This window comes from Aethina tumida, chromosome 6, assembly GCF_024364675.1.
Source record: "Aethina tumida isolate Nest 87 chromosome 6, icAetTumi1.1, whole genome shotgun sequence".
NCBI classification, from domain to species: domain Eukaryota; kingdom Metazoa; phylum Arthropoda; class Insecta; order Coleoptera; family Nitidulidae; genus Aethina; species Aethina tumida.
Genome location: NC_065440.1, coordinates 19,311,095 through 19,333,444, shown reverse-complemented (window position 1 = coordinate 19,333,444; position 22,350 = coordinate 19,311,095). Strand labels below are relative to the sequence as shown.

At 36.3% G+C, this 22,350-nt stretch overlaps 3 protein-coding genes across 5 annotated transcripts; 1 reads left to right on the top strand and 2 right to left on the bottom strand.

The window, feature by feature from the left end:
* Positions 1-5,713: 5,713 nt before the first annotated feature.
* On the bottom strand, positions 5,714-14,613 carry LOC109600190 (transcription factor ETV7). Of its 3 annotated transcripts, none has more exons than XM_020016296.2 (3): positions 14,296-14,613; positions 6,259-6,389; positions 5,714-6,198 (listed from the first exon to the last, which is right to left on the bottom strand). In XM_020016296.2, the coding sequence occupies exons 2-3, from the start codon at positions 6,353-6,355 to the stop codon at positions 5,978-5,980; spliced, it is 318 nt and encodes a 105-aa protein (XP_019871855.1). In that variant the 5' UTR covers positions 6,356-6,389; positions 14,296-14,613; the 3' UTR covers positions 5,714-5,977. The 3 variants fall into 3 exon arrangements, with proteins under 3 accessions (XP_019871855.1, XP_019871854.1, XP_019871853.1); XM_020016295.2 differs by lacking the exon at positions 14,296-14,613 and adding an exon at positions 6,895-7,244; XM_020016294.2 differs by lacking the exon at positions 14,296-14,613 and having other exon boundaries at positions 6,259-6,835.
* LOC109600189 (ATP-dependent DNA helicase Q5) lies at positions 11,960-16,350 on the top strand. Its single transcript, XM_020016293.2, has 9 exons — positions 11,960-12,092; positions 12,161-12,624; positions 12,674-13,077; positions 13,128-13,370; positions 13,425-13,631; positions 13,686-13,815; positions 13,868-14,143; positions 15,161-15,827; positions 15,885-16,350. The coding sequence occupies exons 1-9, from the start codon at positions 11,993-11,995 to the stop codon at positions 15,959-15,961; spliced, it is 2,568 nt and encodes an 855-aa protein (XP_019871852.1). The 5' UTR covers positions 11,960-11,992; the 3' UTR covers positions 15,962-16,350.
* Positions 16,351-17,398: 1,048 nt separating this feature from the next.
* On the bottom strand, positions 17,399-21,648 carry LOC109600146 (spermine synthase). Its single transcript, XM_020016231.2, has 6 exons — positions 21,321-21,648; positions 20,015-20,126; positions 18,368-18,490; positions 18,065-18,309; positions 17,815-18,006; positions 17,399-17,757 (listed from the first exon to the last, which is right to left on the bottom strand). Exons 1-6 carry the CDS (start codon positions 21,600-21,602, stop codon positions 17,608-17,610), a joined length of 1,104 nt encoding a protein of 367 aa, XP_019871790.1. The 5' UTR covers positions 21,603-21,648; the 3' UTR covers positions 17,399-17,607.
* Positions 21,649-22,350: the final 702 nt, after the last annotated feature.

The following is a 22,350-nucleotide window of genomic DNA, read 5'->3' as shown; positions in this document are numbered from 1 at the left end:
GGTACGACTGCTGTTAGATTTAATTATTTTTTAATTCGGTCCCGGCACAGGGGACAATAGAGAGCCAACGAGTCGAGTGCACGTCTGGGTAAATAAATAAAGTGCCAACATCGAGTATCAGTAAATTGTTGTGGGAAACTTTTATTTCACTGCCTGCTTCTTTTATGTCACTTCTTTACTTTGTTCTTTTTGTAATTTGTTTAAAGAAACCTTATCCACATCTCAATGGTTTACGCTGAGTGGGAAATGTGGTACTGTTATTAGTTTATACAATTATGTTATATTTTATATATTTATACTTTGTTTAATTTCCATAAGAAAATAAACCATCAACATTATTAGAATTTTACAAGTGTGTTTATTGGGTTGCCTATTACACGTACACCATTATGGCGACCTCTATTAGAATTTTGAATAATTATCTAACCCAATTCATATTTTTCCTTGTTTATTTGTTTAATTTTGAAAATATTCCAACGATTCGTGAGCAATTAATTAATTACGACATCCTCGGAGGAACGTCGAACAGATTTTGAGCAGTAAAACATTGTGTCAAGCACAAACATCGTACCGATTAGCATAAAACTAACGGCCCCGGCACATCCGAGCCACCGATGACTTAACATTTTTTATCAATTATATCTACACGAGCATAATTAATGGGAGAGCCCGAGTCGCGCGTCCACCGTCCGTCCACGACAAATTTTTCGGCTTTCCCATGGCGTCCCGTCGCTGCGACGGTCGCCGACGAAACCGAAAAATTCGGTGTCTCCGCCGGCCGAGCCGCACACGCTCCTCCTTATTTATGGGTCCGATACGCGACGCCTCCCGAAACAAAAATATGGCCGAAACGGTACGCAAGCAAAAACCGTCCACGGCGCGTATGACTGCCAATTGTCACCCGTAATTCATTAGCCGATAATGACTGACCGGGGGGGGGCGTGGCCACCGCTTTTTGGTCCCCCCGACTCGTGTTTTTCGATTTTTGCATAGTGCAGGCAACCATGTCGACGCAACGCGGCCGAGGTTGGGCCCGGAACGGCGGAAAAATGCGAAATGAAACGCACGACCTACATAAAGTGGCATAGTAGGCAGAGGCAGAGGCAGAGGCAGAGGCAGAGGCAGAGGCAGAGGCAGAGGCACCGTATGAGTTATGTTGCTTTGCATCGGCCCGGTCTTAAATCACTCACTGCCGTTTTTTATGCACGTGCACGACATGCAACCACCACTTTAATTAAGATGGAAATGCTGCGACCGGACGACGGTGTATTCCGCGCGTCTTGGCTCAAATCCCCCCCGGCGGCGGGACCGGGGGGCACTTGGGTGGAAGGAGGTGGAGACGACCGTCCCGAACAATGCCTTTATGATTGCTAATTAGTCCCCCAAAAAGTGAATAAATGACGTGCCGTCATTTTCGGTGGTGCGTTTAAAAAATTCCACCGGGTCCGAAAACGAAACGAGAACGGGGAAAAGAAAAGAAAAGAAAAGAAAAGAAAAAGAAGCGGCCAAGTGAACTGTGCGGCGGAACCGGGCACCATAGGCCACGGTCGCGTTCGCGGAAAGGAATCGTGAATGACTTGTCGCGGGGCGGCGGGAGCGGCGAGGGGCGAGCCGCGGGCGAAACGCGACGCGGGGACGGACAGACGGACAAACGGACGAAACGCAACCCAGACAGGTATTCCGTCCTGTTCGGTTTTAATACCGGCACATCTGAAGCGGCGTTTTTGTCGCCGGCTAAATGACCGCGTCACCGGCATACTAATTCCTCCACCGGCACACTGGCGCACTCTGCTTTTCACTCTGTACATCCGCCACCACCCCAGCCAATTCCTGCCCTATACTTTCACTATAGGATTGTGGGCCCAAGGCCCGTCGCAAAGCTAACAAAGCAGAAAGTTAATTATGTTTTAACAAAAAATTTGATTGGTTTACTAAAAAATTCTAATTAGTGTCTGGGCCTAAGGCCCATCACATAACTAAATACTTGCTTCCACCACCACCCCAACCAATTCCTACTCTAATCTGTTACAATACTTTAACAAAAATGCCGATTAGACAGTGGGCCTAAGGCCCAAGGCAAAGTCAAGAATTTGAAAGTTTATTGTTTTGTCAAAAAATTAAATTGGTACTAACATTTCTCCAAAATTTCTAATTGGTGTCTGGGCCTAAGGCCCTCAAATAACTAAATCCTTGAAATTTAATCATTCTAGAATATCCTAATCATGTTAGAATATAAATTTAAAACTTAGTTATTTAAATTCAATGAATTGAGTCAGTCATTGGTGATTTTGGACGTCGCAATGTGTAAAAGGCTAAAGAAAGTTTGAAGGTGTACTTCAATCAGCTGCATGTTGTGTAATCCGAAGACGAACCTAAAGTTAGAACGTTTGTGAAGATGGGAGAGACGCTAAAGGAATAAAAAGTGCAAAGGCCCCATAAAACTAATGATCGGAATAAATTGAGTTGAGTGATGTGTGGACGCCACTGGTTTGGAGTACACGTCGAAATGAATGTTGACAAATATTTAGCCGGTTCTGCAGAAGCTTACTAGATGTTTATTGTCCAAAAAAAGTCCTCCCTTAATTGTCGATAATGGGATTCCTCATAACGAAGTGATGTCGTCGCCCAAAAATACACGAACAACATCTGCCATAAAACGAAAACGCACACATTCACGTTCACGTATCGATCCAACGTCAAAATCAACAACAATCGTCACTTCAACAACAACCTCTGTGTCTACAATTTAATTGATTTGATCATTTTAACTACGTTATACCTTAGAGACGTCTTCAGGAACCTCTTATTTATCACTATTAACAAGAATCTAGATCTAATAATTACTACATGTTTTGAAGGTTCTTTTACTTAATACAAAACTTGAAGAATTAACTATGTTATGTAGATACTCACGTATTAAAAAATTTAAAAAAGTAAGCCAATACTGGGACATAAAACTATTACAGGAAAAGGAATCTAAGGACAAAATGTTATGTTTTGGTACTAAAGAAGCTCTTGTTTCTTTCTAACTTAAAACAATAACAAAAACAATAGAGGTTGATGACGGGGTCAGTACCAGAGCAACAAGAGATGTATATTCTGGTACACTTATGGCGTGGCACCGAACGGAGAAGGGAGAAAAATAATTTAGAAGAAGAGAAGCGACCTAAAAAGGCCGTACAAACAGACACAGACTCATTCATAAATAATTTAACAACTATTAGGTTATATAACCGATCAGATAGGAGGTGTATTAATCTGTTGTTGGAGCGATAGCATCGAAATTCCATAAATAACGATAGCTCGTACGTATTTGTTTGTCTGTGACATAATCTTCTTTTGTGCCACGTCGAAATTTCCCACGACGATGACGACGATTGAGTTAACCAAATGGTGGGTGATCCAGTCTAACGTCGCGATTTTCTATCGGCGATCGTAAAAAGTTTTACGGCCTCCTAATGAGAGAGCGAACGTTAATTGGATCCGGCTACTGTAAATCCATAAAATGAGCCCAGGCCGGCCCGCCTTTCGGCGGTACCACTAGCCGGAAGTGCACACGCGAGATAGAGTCGTCACAGATGAAATTTTTGCCGGCGATCCGATTGTGTGCAAACGACAGAACGACAGAACGACAGAACGACAGAACGACGGTTTACCCACGTGCATGGCGAGAGCACGTGTCGGTCGTTCGCCCACGCGCACACCCAACACCCAAAAACGAAACACGAAACACGAAACGGAGCGGGAGTGAGAGATGGAGAGAGAGCCGCGACCGCTGTATTTGTTTTATGATAATAATGAATTCATAAACCGAAAGTTCAAGCGGTTAATTTATTTTAATCCGGCCGGATAGTTGTACACTTTATGGCCTGCGATTAATAAAACGCTCTTTGGCTTTTGTGTTTGTTCGGTCGTTATCTGCGCAGCGGATTTCCCAATGTTGCTCCGTTCGGGTCTTTGTCTCACATTCGGTGTACGGTGTACGGTGTACGGTGTACGGTGTGCGCCCTTAAAGGCTATCATCGCTCATAAATAATCGTCGGACGCGACACGACATTCAAAACTTCTAATTTTCACCATTCAAACACTAATTCCTCTCCGTCTTTTAATGTCCGATTTAAATTCATTTCGTGTCCGGCTTTGTTGTTGTTTCACACATAATTGATTGTTCATTATGTCAATCACATTTTTCACAAATTATGGCTGTTCTTGGTACCAGAATATAAAACACTGCTTGTGGTACTTTTATGTCCCGGTACTAATTTAGTTCTTTGTCTTCTCTAGGTATTTGCCTTCAGATTATTTCAAGGGTTTGTTTCAAGTGGAGGACCACAAGAATTTCTCTTGTAACCAAGAACAAACAAGTTTAGAGGAGGAGGATGCGAATCTTTTGTGTGACTGAACGATGGAATTCCTTCTAAACCACCAACCATGCATACTTCTAATCGTTTACAGATCGTTTAATCTCTAAAGAACCCCACCTACCTAATCCCATCTAAAAGTACTACCATTCAAATTAAATTAAACGAGCTGAATTCACCGGAGAACAAAAGACAGAACGAGCGAAACTGTAAGGATATCGAACGTGGAATGTCGTCGTCCTTAACCAGGAATGGAGACGTCGGGCAACATTCGCCCAGCTGGAAGTTGTCCGACATCCAGGTACCCCAACACACTTCCCCCTTCTTCTATTTTCGTCTCGTGTGACTCACGAACTGTGTCACAACAAGATAAATTGTGCAACGGACACTTTGGCGATTCGTCTAACCGCCGGGCAGGATAATGCGAAATTGTCTGGATGTGCGGTTGAAACGCGTCCTTGAATCAACATTTTGAATAATATCGAGGGCGTACGAATAAATTTTAAACGGCGGTGGTAGAGTCATCTACTGTTAAGTGGCTGTAACAACAACTATTAGTCAATTCTTGGAGTAAACTAAAAACATTGTCAGCACCACCTCTTAGATAATACACAAACTTGGATGGTGTTTGATGCAGTTTTCGATAATTTATATTCGGTTTTGTTTATAACTAATAAAATTAAATATTATATAAAATCTCTGTTAATACTCATTTTTTTATATAGCATGTCGAAAGGTTTTCTAGTATTCAATTTAATTGTTCTATTATGTTTAGATATTGGACATATATTTGAAATTAGATGTAAAATTTTAAAATCCTAAAATATACAAAATGTTCCGTTGAAAATATTGAAGTTAAAACAACTGTAACAGCAACTTGTAATTAATTAAATGAAGGCGCCATCTATTAGTCAATTCTTGTAGTAAACTTGAAATATTGTCAGCGCCACCTTTTAGGTAACATACAAACTTGGATGGTGTTTGCTGCAGTTTTCGATAATCTACTATTTGGTTTTATTTATAACAAATAAAATTAAATTTTATGTAAAATCTTATGTTTAGGTATGGGACATAGTATAGCTATTTTATTTGTAATTAGATGTAAAATTTAAAAATCCTAAAATATACAAAATGTTCCGTTGAAAATATATATATAAAGTTGATACAACTTCCGGCAAAACGGGAAATGAAATTATATTCAAACTAAATTAGAAAAGTAATTCAAGTTAAGTTGTAGAGGCTATAAGAAATTCAAATCAATATCTTGTTGCCTCCTTCATGAATTTCTAATGAATAAAATAAATCACCCTGTATTAAATTTGTGAAACCTGTAAAAAATAATAAAATATATATAAAATTAAATAATTCATTTATTTTCAAAGAATAAAAATACTTTATATACATGACTAGTAAAAATATACAGTAACTAAAATAAAAGTGGTGAACTGTTTTTTGGTAACTGTGTGCTGCCGCCAACACAACACAATAAACTAAGCCTAAAACTATAATACATTTGGAATAGTGTACAGTCTTACAAGTTCTCAGAAAATATATACCAAAAAATCACTATCAATGAAATGTGTAAGATAATCTAAGTAATAAATAACAATAAGAAATTAATTGGAATTGTAAAGTGCGCTGCAGAGCCTCAGTTGGAAATCTTTGTACAATAACTTGCCCCCCACAGGGACGCGAGACAGAAACATCCCCGGGGACATCAGACACAACGCCTTGCCGTTCATGAGGAACTTGGAGGTGGACACTTGGGGTAAGCCGTGCTGGCTGGTCACGTGGTCCAGCCAACGTGCCACATGCTCCCTGCTCCACGTGCGGGGATCTACAACACAAAATACGATTGTTAATTGCCAAATGAATGTTTGAATTAACTTCAAATTACCTTTGGGAAGATTGTCCTCGACGTCGGTGTAAGAGGTGTAGGACAACCTGGATTCGGTTCCGTACCGGACCGGAATTTCAGCAGCCTGAAGAGCCATTTCTGTGTTCGACTTTAGATGGCCTATTTTGAGTCTGCAAACGAAATCGAATCGAATTAACCCACTAATCGAGCAGTGATTCATTGTTTATTAGTTATGTATTTATTCAAGACGATGCGTTGGAAATTAGCACGTTTCCTGTTTCATTAGATCACCGCCGAACTTTCCTCGTGCTTTGTTTACGTTTCATAATTTTTATCTGTCGAGTGCGGGGAGTAAATTTAGAAACAGGAAACTACCCTTTTCCGGTGCGGTGGTGCGGTTCAACCCCCCCGACCGACGGGCATCGAAAATAGATGCGTCGCGTTCGGGCAAAAGGATGTTGGACAACGTCGAACAGGATATCCGTATCCTTGAACGGAGGCGCATGAAAGCGTACAGGAACAGGAAATTTATTATCATTCGATTTTCAATTGCTATTATCGTTATAGTTTTTCCTGTGTCCGCTCTTTTGTTTCGTCCGCGAAAACCTTGAGCGGCGCATCAATTAATGGTCAAAAATAAAACATTCATAAATTTATTAATAACCGATAACTTACCTTAATTGAATTAATTAAATTAATTGAATAATCCAAACGATAGAGTCACAGTTAAAACCAACACCAATTAAAAACACACTGAAACAATTAACCAACTCGTTGTCGACACAGTTTTGCGGTAATTTAAGGAGACAACGAGGGAGCGTTTGTTTCACACCGTACGGAGTAAATTGTCGGACTGGCGTGTTTGAACAGATGCGCCCGGTATTTATGGGCGGACTCGTCTGCGGAATCCGGATGCTGCAAACGGGGGTGCGACTCGATATTTCGTGTTCTTTTGCTACTTAAGGGTTTGTTTCCAATTTTGTCTGTGCTGTATTTTTGTTCATGAGCAAATGTTAATAAAAATGTAATTTCAACAATTTATTTCTCAATTATGAAATCATGAGACATTTGTGCTTGAATTTTATTTAAACAATCATTTTATAAAAGAAAATATAAAAATTCTAATGACTGTTTAAACATAAAAAAATTAAAAATACATAAAAAATATAATTTTCACTTTATTTAACAATATTTTTTATAATTTGTATAAAATATATATTTAATTACGAAATATTTCTTACTGATAATACTGACTTAATAATTTAATATTTAACAAATTTATATATAAATTAATAAAAATTTGTGTTTTTAAATAATTTATTTCTCAGTTCTCATCAAAAATTCAAAGTAAATTTTTTATATTTTATTCAGAAAATTTATTATTTAAAAAATCTAAAATTAATAATAAAGCCAATAATTTAATTTATATTTAAATTTTATTTAAAATCACATATTTTTATTAATTTATATTTAAATTTGTTAAAAGTTAAATTATTATATTTTATTAAACAATAATTAAAAAGCCAAATATCTCTAAAATTAACAATAAGTAAACTAATTTAAACAAAATTCAAGTACAAATGGGGTTTACTTAAAATTAATTAATAAATTATTTCGAATGTCATAATTTTATTAATTTTAATATAAATAATTGTTAAAATGTCTATAATTTATTGTTAAAAAAAGATTATTAAACTATTAAACTTAAATATATAATCAATATAATTAAATATGTTTTTATACATAAACAATTATTAGAATTTTTTATATTTTATTCAGAAAAATTAACAAAAAACATAATTTAAATAAAAATTTTATTTAAATATATTTGAACAATCATTTTATAAAGGAACACATAAAAATTCTAATAATTGTTTATACATAAAATATGATTTTCATTATTTTTAACAAAAATTCTTATAATTTATATGAAATATATATTTAATTATATTTCTTATTGCTAATATTGACTTAATTAGTTTACTTATTGTTAATTTTAGAGATATTTGACTTTTTAATTATTGTTTAAATATACATTAAAAATATGTTTCTAAATAATTCATTATACATATTATCTCAAATAAAATTTAAATGTAAATTAAATTATTGACATTATTATTAATTAGGAGTTTAGATTTTTAGATAATAATTAATTTTGAATAAAATATAAAAAAATGAGAATTTTTTACAAAAAACAATTAAAATAAAAATGTGATTTTCAGTATTATGTTGTCTCATCAATAATTTCAGCAGTCCTTCTTCAATGTGGTTTTTAAGACTATCAATGATTTATGATCTTAATGATTCATTTAATGATAAAATTAATAAAATGTGTTAATTTGAAGCCATTATATTTCTTAAAAATAAAATTGTTCCTCATTTCTTTGAATTACAATCAAATTTTACGATTAAAACCCATTTTCATTATTCATTTCTTCGTCTGATTCGTCACTCGCAAATCAAATTAACCGTCACAAAACGGTCAGTGTGGTTTTTTTCCCGGTTATTAACAGGAACCGTCGGAGCCATTAAGAAGAGTGTAAAATTAGAAGGAATGTGTCAATTTCAATCAATGTCCGACGCATCCTGCCCGAAGCGTTCGGTCGGTCCGTCCTTTTTCCTGTGTTTTATAAAAATCGCCCCCGGAAACCATCTGCGAAACGATTCCCGAACCGGCGTGGGCGGAAACGTTTCGTAAAGGGCGCCGCACGTGTTAAATCATCCCGACACGTTTGCTCCGCCGATCGATTCTTCGTTAATTCGTCGATCGCGTCAATTTTTGGCTCGTAAACCCGCGTTAAATAAACACGGGCGTCTTTTTTTTATTAGTTATTATTCACGGAGGAAGTTTACATGTTAATTATAAACAGTCTGGCCGGTTTTGAAGAAAACAATTGAATTAATGAAGGAAGGATTGTTCGTCGGTGGCAAACGATGAAACGCACCAAACCGAAATACCTCCTTGAATACATTTTCCGGAGTTAAACATTAATAAGGTCTTTCGTTATTTTTACGTGTAATTTAAAGGAAACGTTTCCGGTCATTAAAGAAACTGAATCTAATGCGCTTTCGCTTCTTCAATTTTGCTGCGTCGTCAATAAATTGCAGACGCGACCTAGACGAAAAACAGGAAGTTAATTGTGTAATTTAATACAACTAATTGGTCGGACAAAACGACGACGATTGGGTTGTTTAACTGTTGCTTGTTCACCTGTGTTCTGTGTTCTGTGTTGCGCCCTTAGGAAAAAGGGGTTGGAGCTCCGGTCCATCGTTGGATGATTGTTGATTTTCGGTAACTTTACGGGCAGATGTCTGCGTGATTCCGACGAAAGACAGCTGATAAAACGTCGAAAATATACCCATTGTCGATCACGTACAGTTCTGTACAGTACAGTACATCAACAATGGAATCGGATTTCGGCCGGACTGTAAAAGTGTGTCTGACGGACAGGTAAAACGTGCCAAACGGCAGATGTGTCACCTGATATGTTAATAAGTCTCGATTTTTCTTCGAAACTCATCCAAGAGGATTTTCAAATGTAATAACGAGGCTCGGACTACCCTAAACTTAATATATCACCAATAAATTTTATACAATTTCCAAATTACTGTATTTTAATATATAAAAAGGTAAAAACTAACAATAAACTAAATAATTTAAGTACTAAATAATTCAAGTACAAAAAAATTGATTTGAGAAATAAATTATTTAAAGTTACATATTTTATACGAATAATTGTTAAAATATGTATATATTTCTATACAATTTTTAGTAATAAATAAATTAATTACAATAAATTATTCTAAATAAATCATAAAAAATGTACTCCAAATGTTTGAAGAGTTCTTATCCTTAACTTAATCAAAAACATGATTAAAATCTAGAATATTAACTATAATTAATTTAATTAAATATACAGAGTGAATCAGCTAACTTATTCATGAAGATCTTTGTTATTTTCAACATATTTTGTTATATTTTTGGATTGTTTAATTCTAGAAGCAATAAATGAAATGGCTAAACTATGTTCTATACTTAAACCCAATAGTTGAGTTATTAATTTTTTTCCAAAAATTTTGACGGATTGATGGTCTAAAATATCTGTAAAACCACCAATTTTGATGGTGGAAAGTTAATTTTTGGTGTACATGTTAACCAAGGACCATCCTATAAGTACCCATTATTATATGGTACATACAAATTTTGTACTGGGTGTAACAAAATTCTTAAATAGTAATAGTAATAAATAAAATTTCAAATAAACTATGTCAAATAATTCAGTGACAGAAACTCTAAATATTTGGCTCGTTTGTGTACAAAATAAACCATCCCAAAATTGTCATATTTGGTCAAATAAATCCGCATCCTTAGTTAAACAAAATAATCCTCGTTCATGGCATTGTGTTTGTTTGTACGAAATCCCGAATCAACAATCCGAATTCCAGTTAAATCCAACAGGAAACGTCGCATTTGGATTCGTGTTTACCGAAACCGAAGTAGGTAGAAGAGTCGGACAAAGACCGGGTCCGAAATGAAAGGAAAAAAATGACACTATCTGTTTTCGGCACGTTCAAAAAGTGGCCCGAATAACACTGAACATGTGACGACGTTGGTGGCAGATTTGGCGCCGGACTTGAACAGGAAAACGACCCTTAAAACCAGACTAATTTTAATTACCCAGAGGGGGGGGTGTGAAGGTTTAGTTGCGACAATCGCCTCAGTGATGATTTCCGGTGATTTGTTGCTCATAAAAGAATTTCGCACCTGTTTATGGAGCCGTGCTGCGACAACCCGAAAAAAAATTAATAATGATGGCAGATTGACGTGTGAACGTTTGTTTTAAGGCTTCATTAATCTCGTCTTTACAACATAAACGGCGGATAAACGATAATTATTACACAATGGAAGATTAATAAACCGAATGCGGCGTTAAAATCTCATTATTCGTCCCGCGTTCCGGAAGTCGATTGTGTCCGAAAAACCGGAAATCGTTTTTGTCCTTTGCTTACAATCGGAGGAAAACAGGATTAAATCCCAACTTGGAATTTCTAAAGACTGTTTACTTTAGAATTTCGGGAGATTTTACGACATTGTTCGGTTGTTTGCTTTGTCCGCTTCCATTTCCGATTACAAAAATACAATACCTCCGTAAATTCTGGCACTAAACAAATTTGTTACCGTTTAGTTTATTTTGACAACCATTTTTCTTATTTCTATTTACATTTCAACTGAATGCATTTTGTTAAAAATGCTTTTATTTAATAAATTGTAATTAAATAGAATTTTTGTTCAATAAAACATGGGAAAAAAATGTATAGAAAGTCCTGTATGAAAGCAAATACATGCTTCTTATTCCATTATATAATCTACTATTAAATAAAATATTAAAATTAATATCTAAATCGTAATGATTAAATGACCCAAAAAAATAATTACTCCGTGATAAATATATTCCAAGTTTTCACATACGTCCGTACTGCCATCTCTCCAATAGTAACCACATTATACAATATGTGCAGGTAACACAGTCCTCTACACTAACGTAATAGTCTTATTTTTGTTTTATTTTAATATTTTGTGATAATTTAAAAATATATTAATTTTATTAAAACCGAATAAAATTTAAATCATTTTACTATATTATTATTGCAAAAATCCTCCAAAAAAATTTATAAAATCAGACGGAAGGATGTGAAGTCAGCAACGCATGCAAAACAGCGGGAAATGTCAAACGTCAAAGTCACCCAGTGAGTAAATAATGTGAAATCAACAATGGAAGAAAAACGCATTTTCGAAACGTTAAAAAAGCATTTCGGCTTTGACAAGTTCAAGTCAAAGCTGCAGGAAAAAGCAGTGCTTGAAATATGCCAGAGTATGCATAAATTAACTATTAAATAAAATTAAAAAGTTTACAATTTCCACGATGAATATTCGTTTCAGGACGAGACGACGTTTACGTTTCAATGCCGACCGGTTCGGGCAAATCGTTGTGCTATCAACTGCCGGCGTTGCTCTACGAGAAGAAAGTGACAATCGTGTTCTCGCCCCTCCTGGCCCTCATCAAAGATCAAATCGATCACTTAGTTGCATTGAAAATCCGTGCCGCCTCACTTAACTCCAAAACGCCGGCGGGCGAAAAAAACAAAATTATTTCAGACTTGAAGTCGACGTCCCCAAATTTGAAGTTGCTGTACATCACCCCCGAACAAGCAGCCACTAAAAACTTCAAAGAGTTGTTCAATAATTTAGTTAAGTTTGATAAAATTTCCTTTATTGTGGTGGATGAAGCGCATTGTGTCAGTCAGTGGGGTCACGATTTCCGACCTGAGTATTTGAAACTTGGGGAGTTAAGAGAGGGTTGTAAAGTACCATACATTGCCTTAACTGCCACAGCTGGAGCAGAAGTATGTTTAACTTTCCTATATTGTTCATGAATTAAGTGAATTGTTTCAGGTAACAAAAGATATAGTGGAAAGCCTGAAGCTTTCAAAAACGCACAAAAAGTTCAAGACATCTTGTTTCAGAGAAAACTTATTTTACGACGTGTTTTACCAGAACACCCTAGAAAACCCTTACGTACATCTCAAAACGTTCATAGTGAAATGCCTGAATAAATCCCAAGAGCAGGACTTGCCCAAGGAACAAAAATCGTGCGGGATTATTTACTGCAGGACAAGAGAACAAACTGAAATTCTCTCACACAAGCTTAACGAAATGGGCGTGAAAAGTTTATGCTATCATGCTGGTTTGAAGAACAAGGAACGACTTGAATATCAGGACTCTTGGTATGGAGGCGACGTGCCTGTAATTTGTGCCACCATTAGCTTTGGAATGGGTGTTGACAAAGCTTCTGTTAGGTAATAACTGAATTGAGATTTAATGACCATGTTATACAAATATTGTTTAGGTTTGTGATTCATTGGGGAGTTCCAAAAGATCCTGCATCCTATTATCAAGAATCTGGACGAGCGGGACGTGATGGCAAAAAATCACACTGTCGCATTTATTACAATAAAAGCGATTCAAAAGCTGTCGAATTCCACCTTGTACAAGACTTGGGGAAGGCAAAAGAGAACAAAGCGAGACGTTTGAAGGCGGAGAACGCCTGTAAAGGCTTCCAGAAAATCGTAAACTTCTGCGAGAATCCAACGTACTATATGTTCATAACTTATAAACAGTTAAAGTAATAAATAATGTATTTTAGAGAGTGTAGGCATAAATTGTTCAGCAAACATTTCGGTGAGAATCTGAAAGATTGTAAAAAAATGTGCGACTATTGCAAGGATAAAAAAGAAGTGGAAAAAATGGCTGAACATTTTATAACAAAAAGCATACAATTCAACAGCACACCCTCTAACATTGTCGCAGATTGTTCAGATCTATATGAAGGCGGGCGACAAGGAATTAGACAGTCAGTTGCCCGTTAAATCCATATTAAAAGATTCAATAATTTAATCATTTACAGAAATTCAAAAGCATACGACGACGATTCGGATGACGGAGAAAGTTATGGCAGTTTCGAACGTGAGGAACGTGCCCGGAAAGAATCCAATGACTTGATTAGAAAACAATTCGCCCTCAGGAGAAACCCACAGGTTATTTTTTTAAATTATTCGTTATACGGCGGCTAAATATTTAATTTTGCAGGAGGTGTCCCAGGAAACTGTGGACAAACTGTTTGCTAAAAATTCAAGAGTGAAGGCTGCCTCAGTCACATCCAGCAAAGTTAAAGGTTTGACCCTTGTGCTCAGGGAACAATATGTCAACAAAATCTTGGATGTTTTGTATGCTAATTATACAGAGTGTGAGAAAAATCCAATTTATGATAAAAAGGATATTGAGGATTGTTCTATTGATTTGGAATATTCCGTTTTTACGGTAAACACGACGATTACTATGTACCGAAATGCCATTGCCAAACTTGTAAGTGATATTATTTATTAATTTAGGCCTAACAAACTGTTCAAAAACTCACTTTGCGTTGCCAGTTTTCCAATTTGACTAGTCTCGTTCTGGACCTACCTAAAAAATGAACAAGTTTAATCAGTGTCTCATTCATGCTAAATATTTGTTACCTTTAAAGATGTTTCCTTATTACATTATCGTCTTTCAGCTTTGCACTAAACATCACTGCACTTTTCACTTAAGTCAATTTATATTACAGAGATAAAGTTTTGATTTGATTGTTCTCTATTAAAGTTACTTTAGATTCACAAAAATGATCACTTCTTAATGATTTTATTATGCAATTAAATGTAATTATAGTGTTAAAGTAAACAATAGTTTAATATATTTTAAATCAACTTTCGCGTTCAAAAATTGTATAAATAAAAATATTTGAGAGTTGACTTCCACAGTGTCACCAACGTTACAAATCGAAATTCTCATATGCGAAACTTAAACTTATTTTTTAAAGTTAATTGTTAATTTAAGAATAATTATATCACATAAATGTATATTTATTACTGTTATTATATAAAATTATTGAGCTACCTTAATATTTCAAGATTAAATTAATCCAAATGACTGCAGCACATGCGCAGTGTCACCAACTTTACAAATCGAAATTGTTCCTATTGTAACCTTAAAAAACACTTTTTTTAAAGTGTTTACTTTAAGTTTTTAATATTTTTTTGATAATTTTTCATCAAATTGATACAGAATATGTCCACAGTCAGTACAAATCGTAAAACACATTCGGTTTTTTTTTATCTAATCGGACAGTCGCAACAACTTTCCAAAAACGAACTGTCACATTTCGTATTTTCATTTCTCCCAATCCAAAACACTTTTGTGTCCCCGTTTTTCTTTCAACCTTCCCCTCCGGTTGTCGCGAAACGACCGCCAACCCCCCACAAAGAACGGCCATAAATGGCCCCCGAATTCGACGGTCCAACCAGTGGTTATTTATAGCGCAAACACGTTTCGTGGTCTTTTCAGATCGCGAGCATAAAAAAGAGCACCGCCGGCAATGCGGTGTACGAGCGGATCGGCAGCTTCGAGGCGCGCGCCCCCCAGCACAAGACGCTAGGTGACCTGTTCCGCAACATCAAGAAAGAGCGGCTGGTGAAGGGGTCCGATGCGGGCGGCTTTCAAACGGCCCTCGAGGTTCTGAAGAAAGAGGAGGTCAAGGAGGAGGCGGAGCAAGTCGAAGAACCTGCGGGCGGCTTCACGAGTGCTTTGGAGGCTTACCAACAACAAAAACAGGAGGTCAAAGCTGATGAGGTAACAGACACAAACAGTGGTCAAGAGTTGAAGGAGGATAAGGTCACAGATGTGGAGGAAGAGATGACGATGAACAAGAACAAGGACTTGAGGTCGCTGTTTGGGGACGACTCCGACACGGACGACAAGGATTTGAAGGGTAAGAAGAGGAAGGTGGAAGATGACAAAGGGATGGAGAAGAAACGTAGGCGTCACAACGAAGAAAACAACGGGGAGAAAAAGGTGGTGGCGGACTCTAAAAAGCCAAAACGATTGAAGAAGACGGAAATTGGAGGTCTTGTTGTTAAACTGTTGACGCCAGCATACGTCGAACGACGATTTGAGTCCAGAGATGTTTTTAAAAGCACCGCCAGAAATATTTCACACGCTCTGGTCGATAAAGGTAAATATTCATACATAGAATATACTCTATTGATAAACACTATTTGTTATTTTTTAGATGAGAAAGAAATAAAAGAATATGTGGAGAGCTTCCTAAGCAAAAACGAAGCCATAACATCGCAAACAAAACTCTGACATCACAAGACACCAAATTATGTGACTTTAAAATAGTTTGGAGTGAATTTAAGCGTGGTTTTGTTGATCTCGTTTTAGTTTCAAGCATTATTAACAATTGTTTCGCATTTTGGATCATTTATATATGTACATAAGTCATTAACCATTGTTTTGCATTTTTTGTTTCATTTGTATGTTTATGTACATAGATGAATAAGCATGAAGATTTATTACATATATATACATAAGTTAATTATGATAAAACAGATGCTCTAAAACAGATTTATATTTAGAGGTTTAGAGTAAATTTTCTGATATTGAACAAGTGATTCTTCGATAACTTAATATTTTAAGGTTTTGTTTTATTATTATTTTTGTTGAAGTTATACATTAAAAATACAGTTGTTTTATTTGTAATGTTTTTATATTCAACCTATTTTACTCTCTTTTAGAATTATGTGAATATTTATGATGCATTTAAGGATGCAGTTATGTAACAATTCATAAAAACATTTCATTCACTTTTCACAATTCAATACAGAATGACGAATAGAATAATAACTAAAAATATTGAGTATAGAAAAAATAAAACTAATTTTATTGGGAAGTGGTTTAAAAAATATTAAATAATATTTGTGTATGAGGGGTTGTATATCAAAATAAACAATAAACAAAATAAACTTTATTCTGATAACATGTAAAAAGTGCACATGTTACATAAAACTCAACTCAAAATTCTTATAAAACTAGGAAACATTTCTGTTATATGAATATAAAATCAGTCTTTGAATCATTAAGGCAAACTTAAAAATACATTTGTACTAAATAATCACATCGACTGGTAACAGACAACCAGTTAACAGTTAGTTATTCATAGCATTCCTCAACTGTTCCCATTTGCCTTTAAGGTAGGCACAGACCTCGTCCATTTCCTTGAAGACCATGTAGACCATCAGGACAGTCTTGAGTGCCTCCATCAGACTGTCCAGGTACTTCTGCATGTCATTCCTCAAATCAAATTCGGTCACTTCTCTGCCGGTGACGTTGTACTCCGGAAAGTAATAATTTTCGAAATTGTGCTCATACCTGTAATAAAGCATGTTGCAGTCGAGCAGCTTGCGATGCAACATTCTGTTTTTTTCGTCCTGCAATAGGCTGGAGCCGTCTTTAGCTTGACGCGACATTTTCATCTCGAACTCCCGCGCCTGCATTTTGATGCGGATCAGCTTCGAGTACATGTTGTCGGTTTGCACGCCGACATCCGCATACGTTTTCTTTATTGGAACCCGTTTTGGGGCCTTTTTGTTGGCCGTCAACCTCGACTTCGCACGACGTTTCGGCATGTCTAACTGCAGCCATGCAACCGGGGGAAAACTGACGTTCGCCAAACAGTGGGGGACAACCTAACCTTTAGTGACATCACTGAAATCCCCCAAATTTAAAATAAAACAATTGCAATTAATACTTGTTTTGATTTATTTGGTAACAATAGGAACTAAAATACTATCTGTTGTACTCATAGAAAATAATACACGTAAAACATGGACTAGAACATGTACAATACAAAACAATCTGTACAAATTCAATTTGAGACCTATTAATATACTAATAATTGATATAATCGATTTGATTTGTTTAAACAATCCGTGGAAAAATATATAGTAATGCTATTGTTTCAAGGAGACTTGACAGAACTCCCAAGATTCGAGGAATGATGGAACAAAAGCACTGGACATTGTATACTCGACTGGTGGTTGAAGTTTATCTAAAGCTTCCTGATATTGTTTTATTGTGTCTTTCATGACTGAACCGATGATCTAAAACAAACGAAAATGTACAAAAATGCATTTTATTGGCCCACAAATATAAATTACATGTGTCATGAATTTTCCACCAGGCTTCAGTACTTTAAAAGATTTCTCAAGTATAACGCCAATAAAAGACCACAATTCACTCGAGGAGTCCTCTGATATAGGAACATCAGTCAAATCACCAAAAACATAATCGAATTTCCTGCCCTCTTCAATGTATTGGTCTAGCATTTTCATACAGTCACCGACGACAATCTACAAGAGCAAAAAATAAGTAAATAAATAATGATGGGGCAACATTAAAAACTGTTACTTTGTAGTTGGGACCATTGTAGTCGTCCAAAACGCTGCTGCAAATGGATCGCATGTATTTCGCACAAGCTTTCATGACCACTTCGTCGATTTCCAACATGATCACTTCCCTGGGATTCTCCTTCAACAATTCGTAGAGTAGGGCGCCGTCCCCACCGCCCAAAATCACCACTTCTTTGTCCTCGTAATTCTCCTTGCCCCTTTGCATTAGCGTTTCGGTGTAAATTAGATCTGCCTCGGCGATATCTAAGGAATAAACAATTAATAACAAACTACTTTTGAGAATTGCTGGTTGTGTACTTACTTTGTAAGTCGTCCAGTACCAGCATGTTGCCCAGGGTTTGCGAATGAACGATTTGCACCTTTTGGAACGGGGATTGTTCTTCGAACACCACTTTATCTATGTCGTATTCAATCAATCTTTCATCTGGAACGTTACTAATTGTTAGAATGTGTGGTTTTCCTTCTAATTATTTACACTGAGTGTTGTTTTTGTAGCAAGATTTACAGCCAATCAACAAGCAACAGATTTTCATGATTTAAGTATGTATATATATATAAGTTTTTGTAATACGTTAGAAATGTTTTCTAAATTGTATATTGTTTTAAATGAAGTATATTTTGAAGAGTGTTCCATAAATTTGATTACAGTCGTACCAATTGTAAACACTGAAATTGGACACGACAAGTCTTGTATTGGTAACTAAATGTTAAATATTTAAAACTGATATTTTCTATGTTGTCTAACATCAAAAGCTGAGATTCATAGACAAGGAATTTAGAAAGAAATATCTCTAAAAAATAACTGAAACTTTGCAGTATATATTCTACACAATTGGTAATCCTGCCATCGCTCGTGCACGTCACTCCACCGGCAAAACTCAAACCCAGAAACAACGACACAACATGATCCCGAGACAGAACACGTTAGACATGGAGTTCAACAGGTTGGGCCGCGTGAGTCGTCTCTACCGGCGCCTCGAGAAATGTGTGCGCTACAACGTCCACAGGACCGCAGCCTTTTGGACCACCCGCCAGATCCGTCACTACGAGACGGTTTTCCGCCTCACCGACGCCTTCTACAAGAAGTTCGAGGGCTTGCTGAATGCCAGGGACCACGTGGTGCGACACGGGCTGCTCTACGACCTGCTCAGCTCCGGTCTCAAGGACTACATCCACATGCTGTGGCTGTTGTGCAGGATGGTGGTCAAGCAGGCGTTGAAGAAGCGCGAGCCCGCTCTGATGGAGGCCATGTACGAGGTGAGGTTTCTGTGCTGGCACGTGTTCACCCGTCATATCGAGGCTTTCATGTAGAAGTTTTCAAGATTTCGTGACTGGTAAATGACTAATAATTTTCTTACTTGAAGGAACAATGTCTAATTGGTCGATGTTTTATTTACGGTCACGTTTACAATGATTATTAAATTTAACTTGTCTAGAATTATTTTTTCTTTTGTTCATTTTAGAATTTGCTTTAATTTTTTATTTATATTTTTGTTTCAAAATTATGTGTTCATTTATAATTTATTTTTGTGTTAATCTGTACCTGAAGATAGGTTTTAAGTATTTTATGTCTTGTTTAAAAAAATTTATATTATTTGTTTAATAAATTTTAAGCAACCATTTATTTGTTTTAATACAAAATCATAAATCAACTCCAATAAAAAACAAATAAGAGTCCTTAGTTTGAAACTTTATCATGAGAAAACTAAAATAAATGGAATAAAGAAATTTTTACCATTTAATGTGGCATATTTTAAAGTGTCATTTCTGTAAGTTTAATTAAAAACTGAAAACTGAACAAGTCAGAAAACATTTCTAAAACCAAGTCAAATCTACAAACACACAAACAAGACAAGACAAGACAAGACAAGACAAAGAGGACACAAAGCACCGAAAGTGAAAAAAGAGAAAAATAAAAATTCTCGTTTCTTGGAGCGTTCACACAAACCTGACGTGGGGAAGTACCGGTCGAAATGGCATCTCTTCAGCGGCGGCACCGTTTGGCTGCGTTGCGACGCAGCCACCTGGATCCTCAGCTCCCGTTCGATCTCTTTGCACTTCTACGTCGTGATATCGCATGCAAAAACACGTGTGCATTGTTTTAATTAAACAAAAACAAAAATAAAAAGTAAAGTAAAACAAAAAACGGTTAACGACGTGAAAAATGCTAAAGAGGGATTCAAAAACAAATCACTATCGACTGACGTCAATAAAAAACCAACTAAAAAACGGCTAAGTTTTGCTAAGAGAGAACAAGGATCTAAAACTGGTAGAAATGTCGAATGTTGGAAGCGGTTAAAAAACAAAATGACAGATAGATTGACATGTTTAAAGAAAACCGCGCACCTGATGTGGTGTAGTAGATATCGATTGTCGGACCACGTTTAATGAACGGAAGCATTTTCGATCTGTAACTCCTCAAACCCGAATGCAGCTTGCGCTCCAAAAGTTTGCCGAGCTACAAACAACAACAGTCTCAGTTTTTCCCCTCTCATCATCCCCTTATTTTCATTACTATTTCAAAACTGGGCTAGGTACAAAAAAAGGAGTTTCACCACTCGAATCAGCACATTTTAAAGTATTAATTCTGCTAGTAACAAATTAATGTTTTACCGAGTTTTTCTGGTCAACAAATATTTATCACCGATTTTAGCAATTTATTGTAGGAAAACAAAAAAGATGGAAAGATGCGGTTTTCACCTTCTGATTTAGTATATTTTAAAGTAATAATTCTTTAAATTTTATATAAAAATTCTGGTAACTGAATATTATATGGTATATAAACTGAATCCAATATTTAGGTCAATATTTCTTATTTTGACTGTTTGTGAGGAAAATAAAAGAGATAGCAGTATGCGGATTTTTCCATTTCATCCATCGCATTTTAAAGATCATAAAAAACAATTATATCGGAATAAAATAAATGAATTCATTGACCATTTTGTGAATACTTCTTATAGTTGACTGTAATAAAACTAAGATAGAATAATGCTAATTTCATAACTATATTCGTTAAATTCTTACAATTTCACCAACGGAAAAACAAAGAAAAAAAAATTAAACAACCAAATCTACAATCTAAACTTGAACCTAACTACAAACCTACAAGTGCAGGAATATATATTTATAACACGGACAAGAATAAATCAAAATGACCCCGCTTTATTATTAAAGTTAATCGAATCATCTCACAACCGAAGTGAAATCCAATTGGAAAAAGTGTGTTCGTAAAAAGCAACAGAATAAAAACTCACATTAAAACTGATGATCGGCTCCTGATCCTCGGGGGTGTAAAACTCAATGTTGATCGTAACGAAACCGTTGCGATAGATCCTGATCGCGACCGTTGCATTCTCGTTGATCTGATAGAACCGCAGGACCCATTCGCCGGAGTCGGTGGCTATGAGACGGGTCAAATTCGGCAGGTGTTTGCTCAGGATCGTTTCGGCCGTAACCAAGAATAATTGTTTGTCGTTCTGCGACTGGAGAATCGTCTGGTCGACGGATAAATCCAATAAGATCGTGTTCACAGACATGTTTCCAGCTTGCTTAATCGATTCTGATTGGATTATAACCTAAAAAATCTGATGCTGTGGGGCGTCCGAACTACTGCTATTTTTAGATTTTTTGCTCATTTTTTTGTGGGGGTGCTTCATGTTGAATTAATTAAATTGCGAGTAAGCGTTTTAATGAAATAATGTATACGTTGCAGACGGTCATAGTCTTTTAAATAATTAATTAAGTGGCAGCTAATTTCGTAACGTTGTACTTGTAACTACGCCGTAGATGCAATGGCGCAAACAGCGTGTGCTTTCCCGCTTCCAACAATCTCAAATCAAAAAATTAACTGAGATGCCCAAAGAACAATCAATTCAACAACGCCGTCAAAAACGCAAGCCACCGTGCCCAACGCACATGACCGACCGGGAAATATGTTCGAAAATGCTATGCAGCAACAATGACGAGATAAAAAAGCTCTTGAACCAAATCGGCATAACCGACGACGAATTGAAGTCCGTCCAAGACTTCCGAAGCACCGCTGTGTTATCTGAACAATGCCTGAGGGATATAAATGAGGAATTCTCCGAAATCAACCCGCTCTATTTGAAATCCATCATAAAAACGTTAGAGGACTCGCAAATAATGTTGACAGGCACCCTCGAGAGATACAAACACCCTGACCAACATCCCGATTGTCCCCCCGTCAGTCCAGAGGACCTTTTGGATGTGGCCACCACATACGAAATCAGTCTGATCGACGCCATGGAGATGTATGCGAATGTC

Bases quoted from the DNA above. Each gene is read 5' to 3' on its own strand.
- LOC109600146 (XM_020016231.2), bottom strand. From the start codon at position 21,602: ATGTCTGTGAACACGATCTTATTGGATTTATCCGTCGACCAGACGATT. The intron at 18,007-18,064 runs GTAACAGTTTTT...TTGCTCTTGTAG, and splicing joins ACAATGGTCCCAACTACAAA to ATTGTCGTCGGTGACTGTAT. The intron at 17,758-17,814 runs GTAATTTATATT...CGTTTGTTTTAG, and splicing joins GTGGAAAATTCATGACACAT to ATCATCGGTTCAGTCATGAA.
- LOC109600189 (XM_020016293.2), top strand. From the start codon at position 11,993: ATGGAAGAAAAACGCATTTTCGAAACGTTAAAAAAGCATTTCGGCTTT. The intron at 13,371-13,424 runs GTACTATATGTT...AATGTATTTTAG, and splicing joins AACTTCTGCGAGAATCCAAC to AGAGTGTAGGCATAAATTGT. The intron at 13,632-13,685 runs GTCAGTTGCCCG...AATCATTTACAG, and splicing joins GGGCGACAAGGAATTAGACA to AAATTCAAAAGCATACGACG.
- LOC109600190 (XM_020016294.2), bottom strand. From the start codon at position 6,439: ATGAATCACTGCTCGATTAGTGGGTTAATTCGATTCGATTTCGTTTGC. The intron at 6,199-6,258 runs GTAATTTGAAGT...TTTGTGTTGTAG, and splicing joins CGAGGACAATCTTCCCAAAG to ATCCCCGCACGTGGAGCAGG.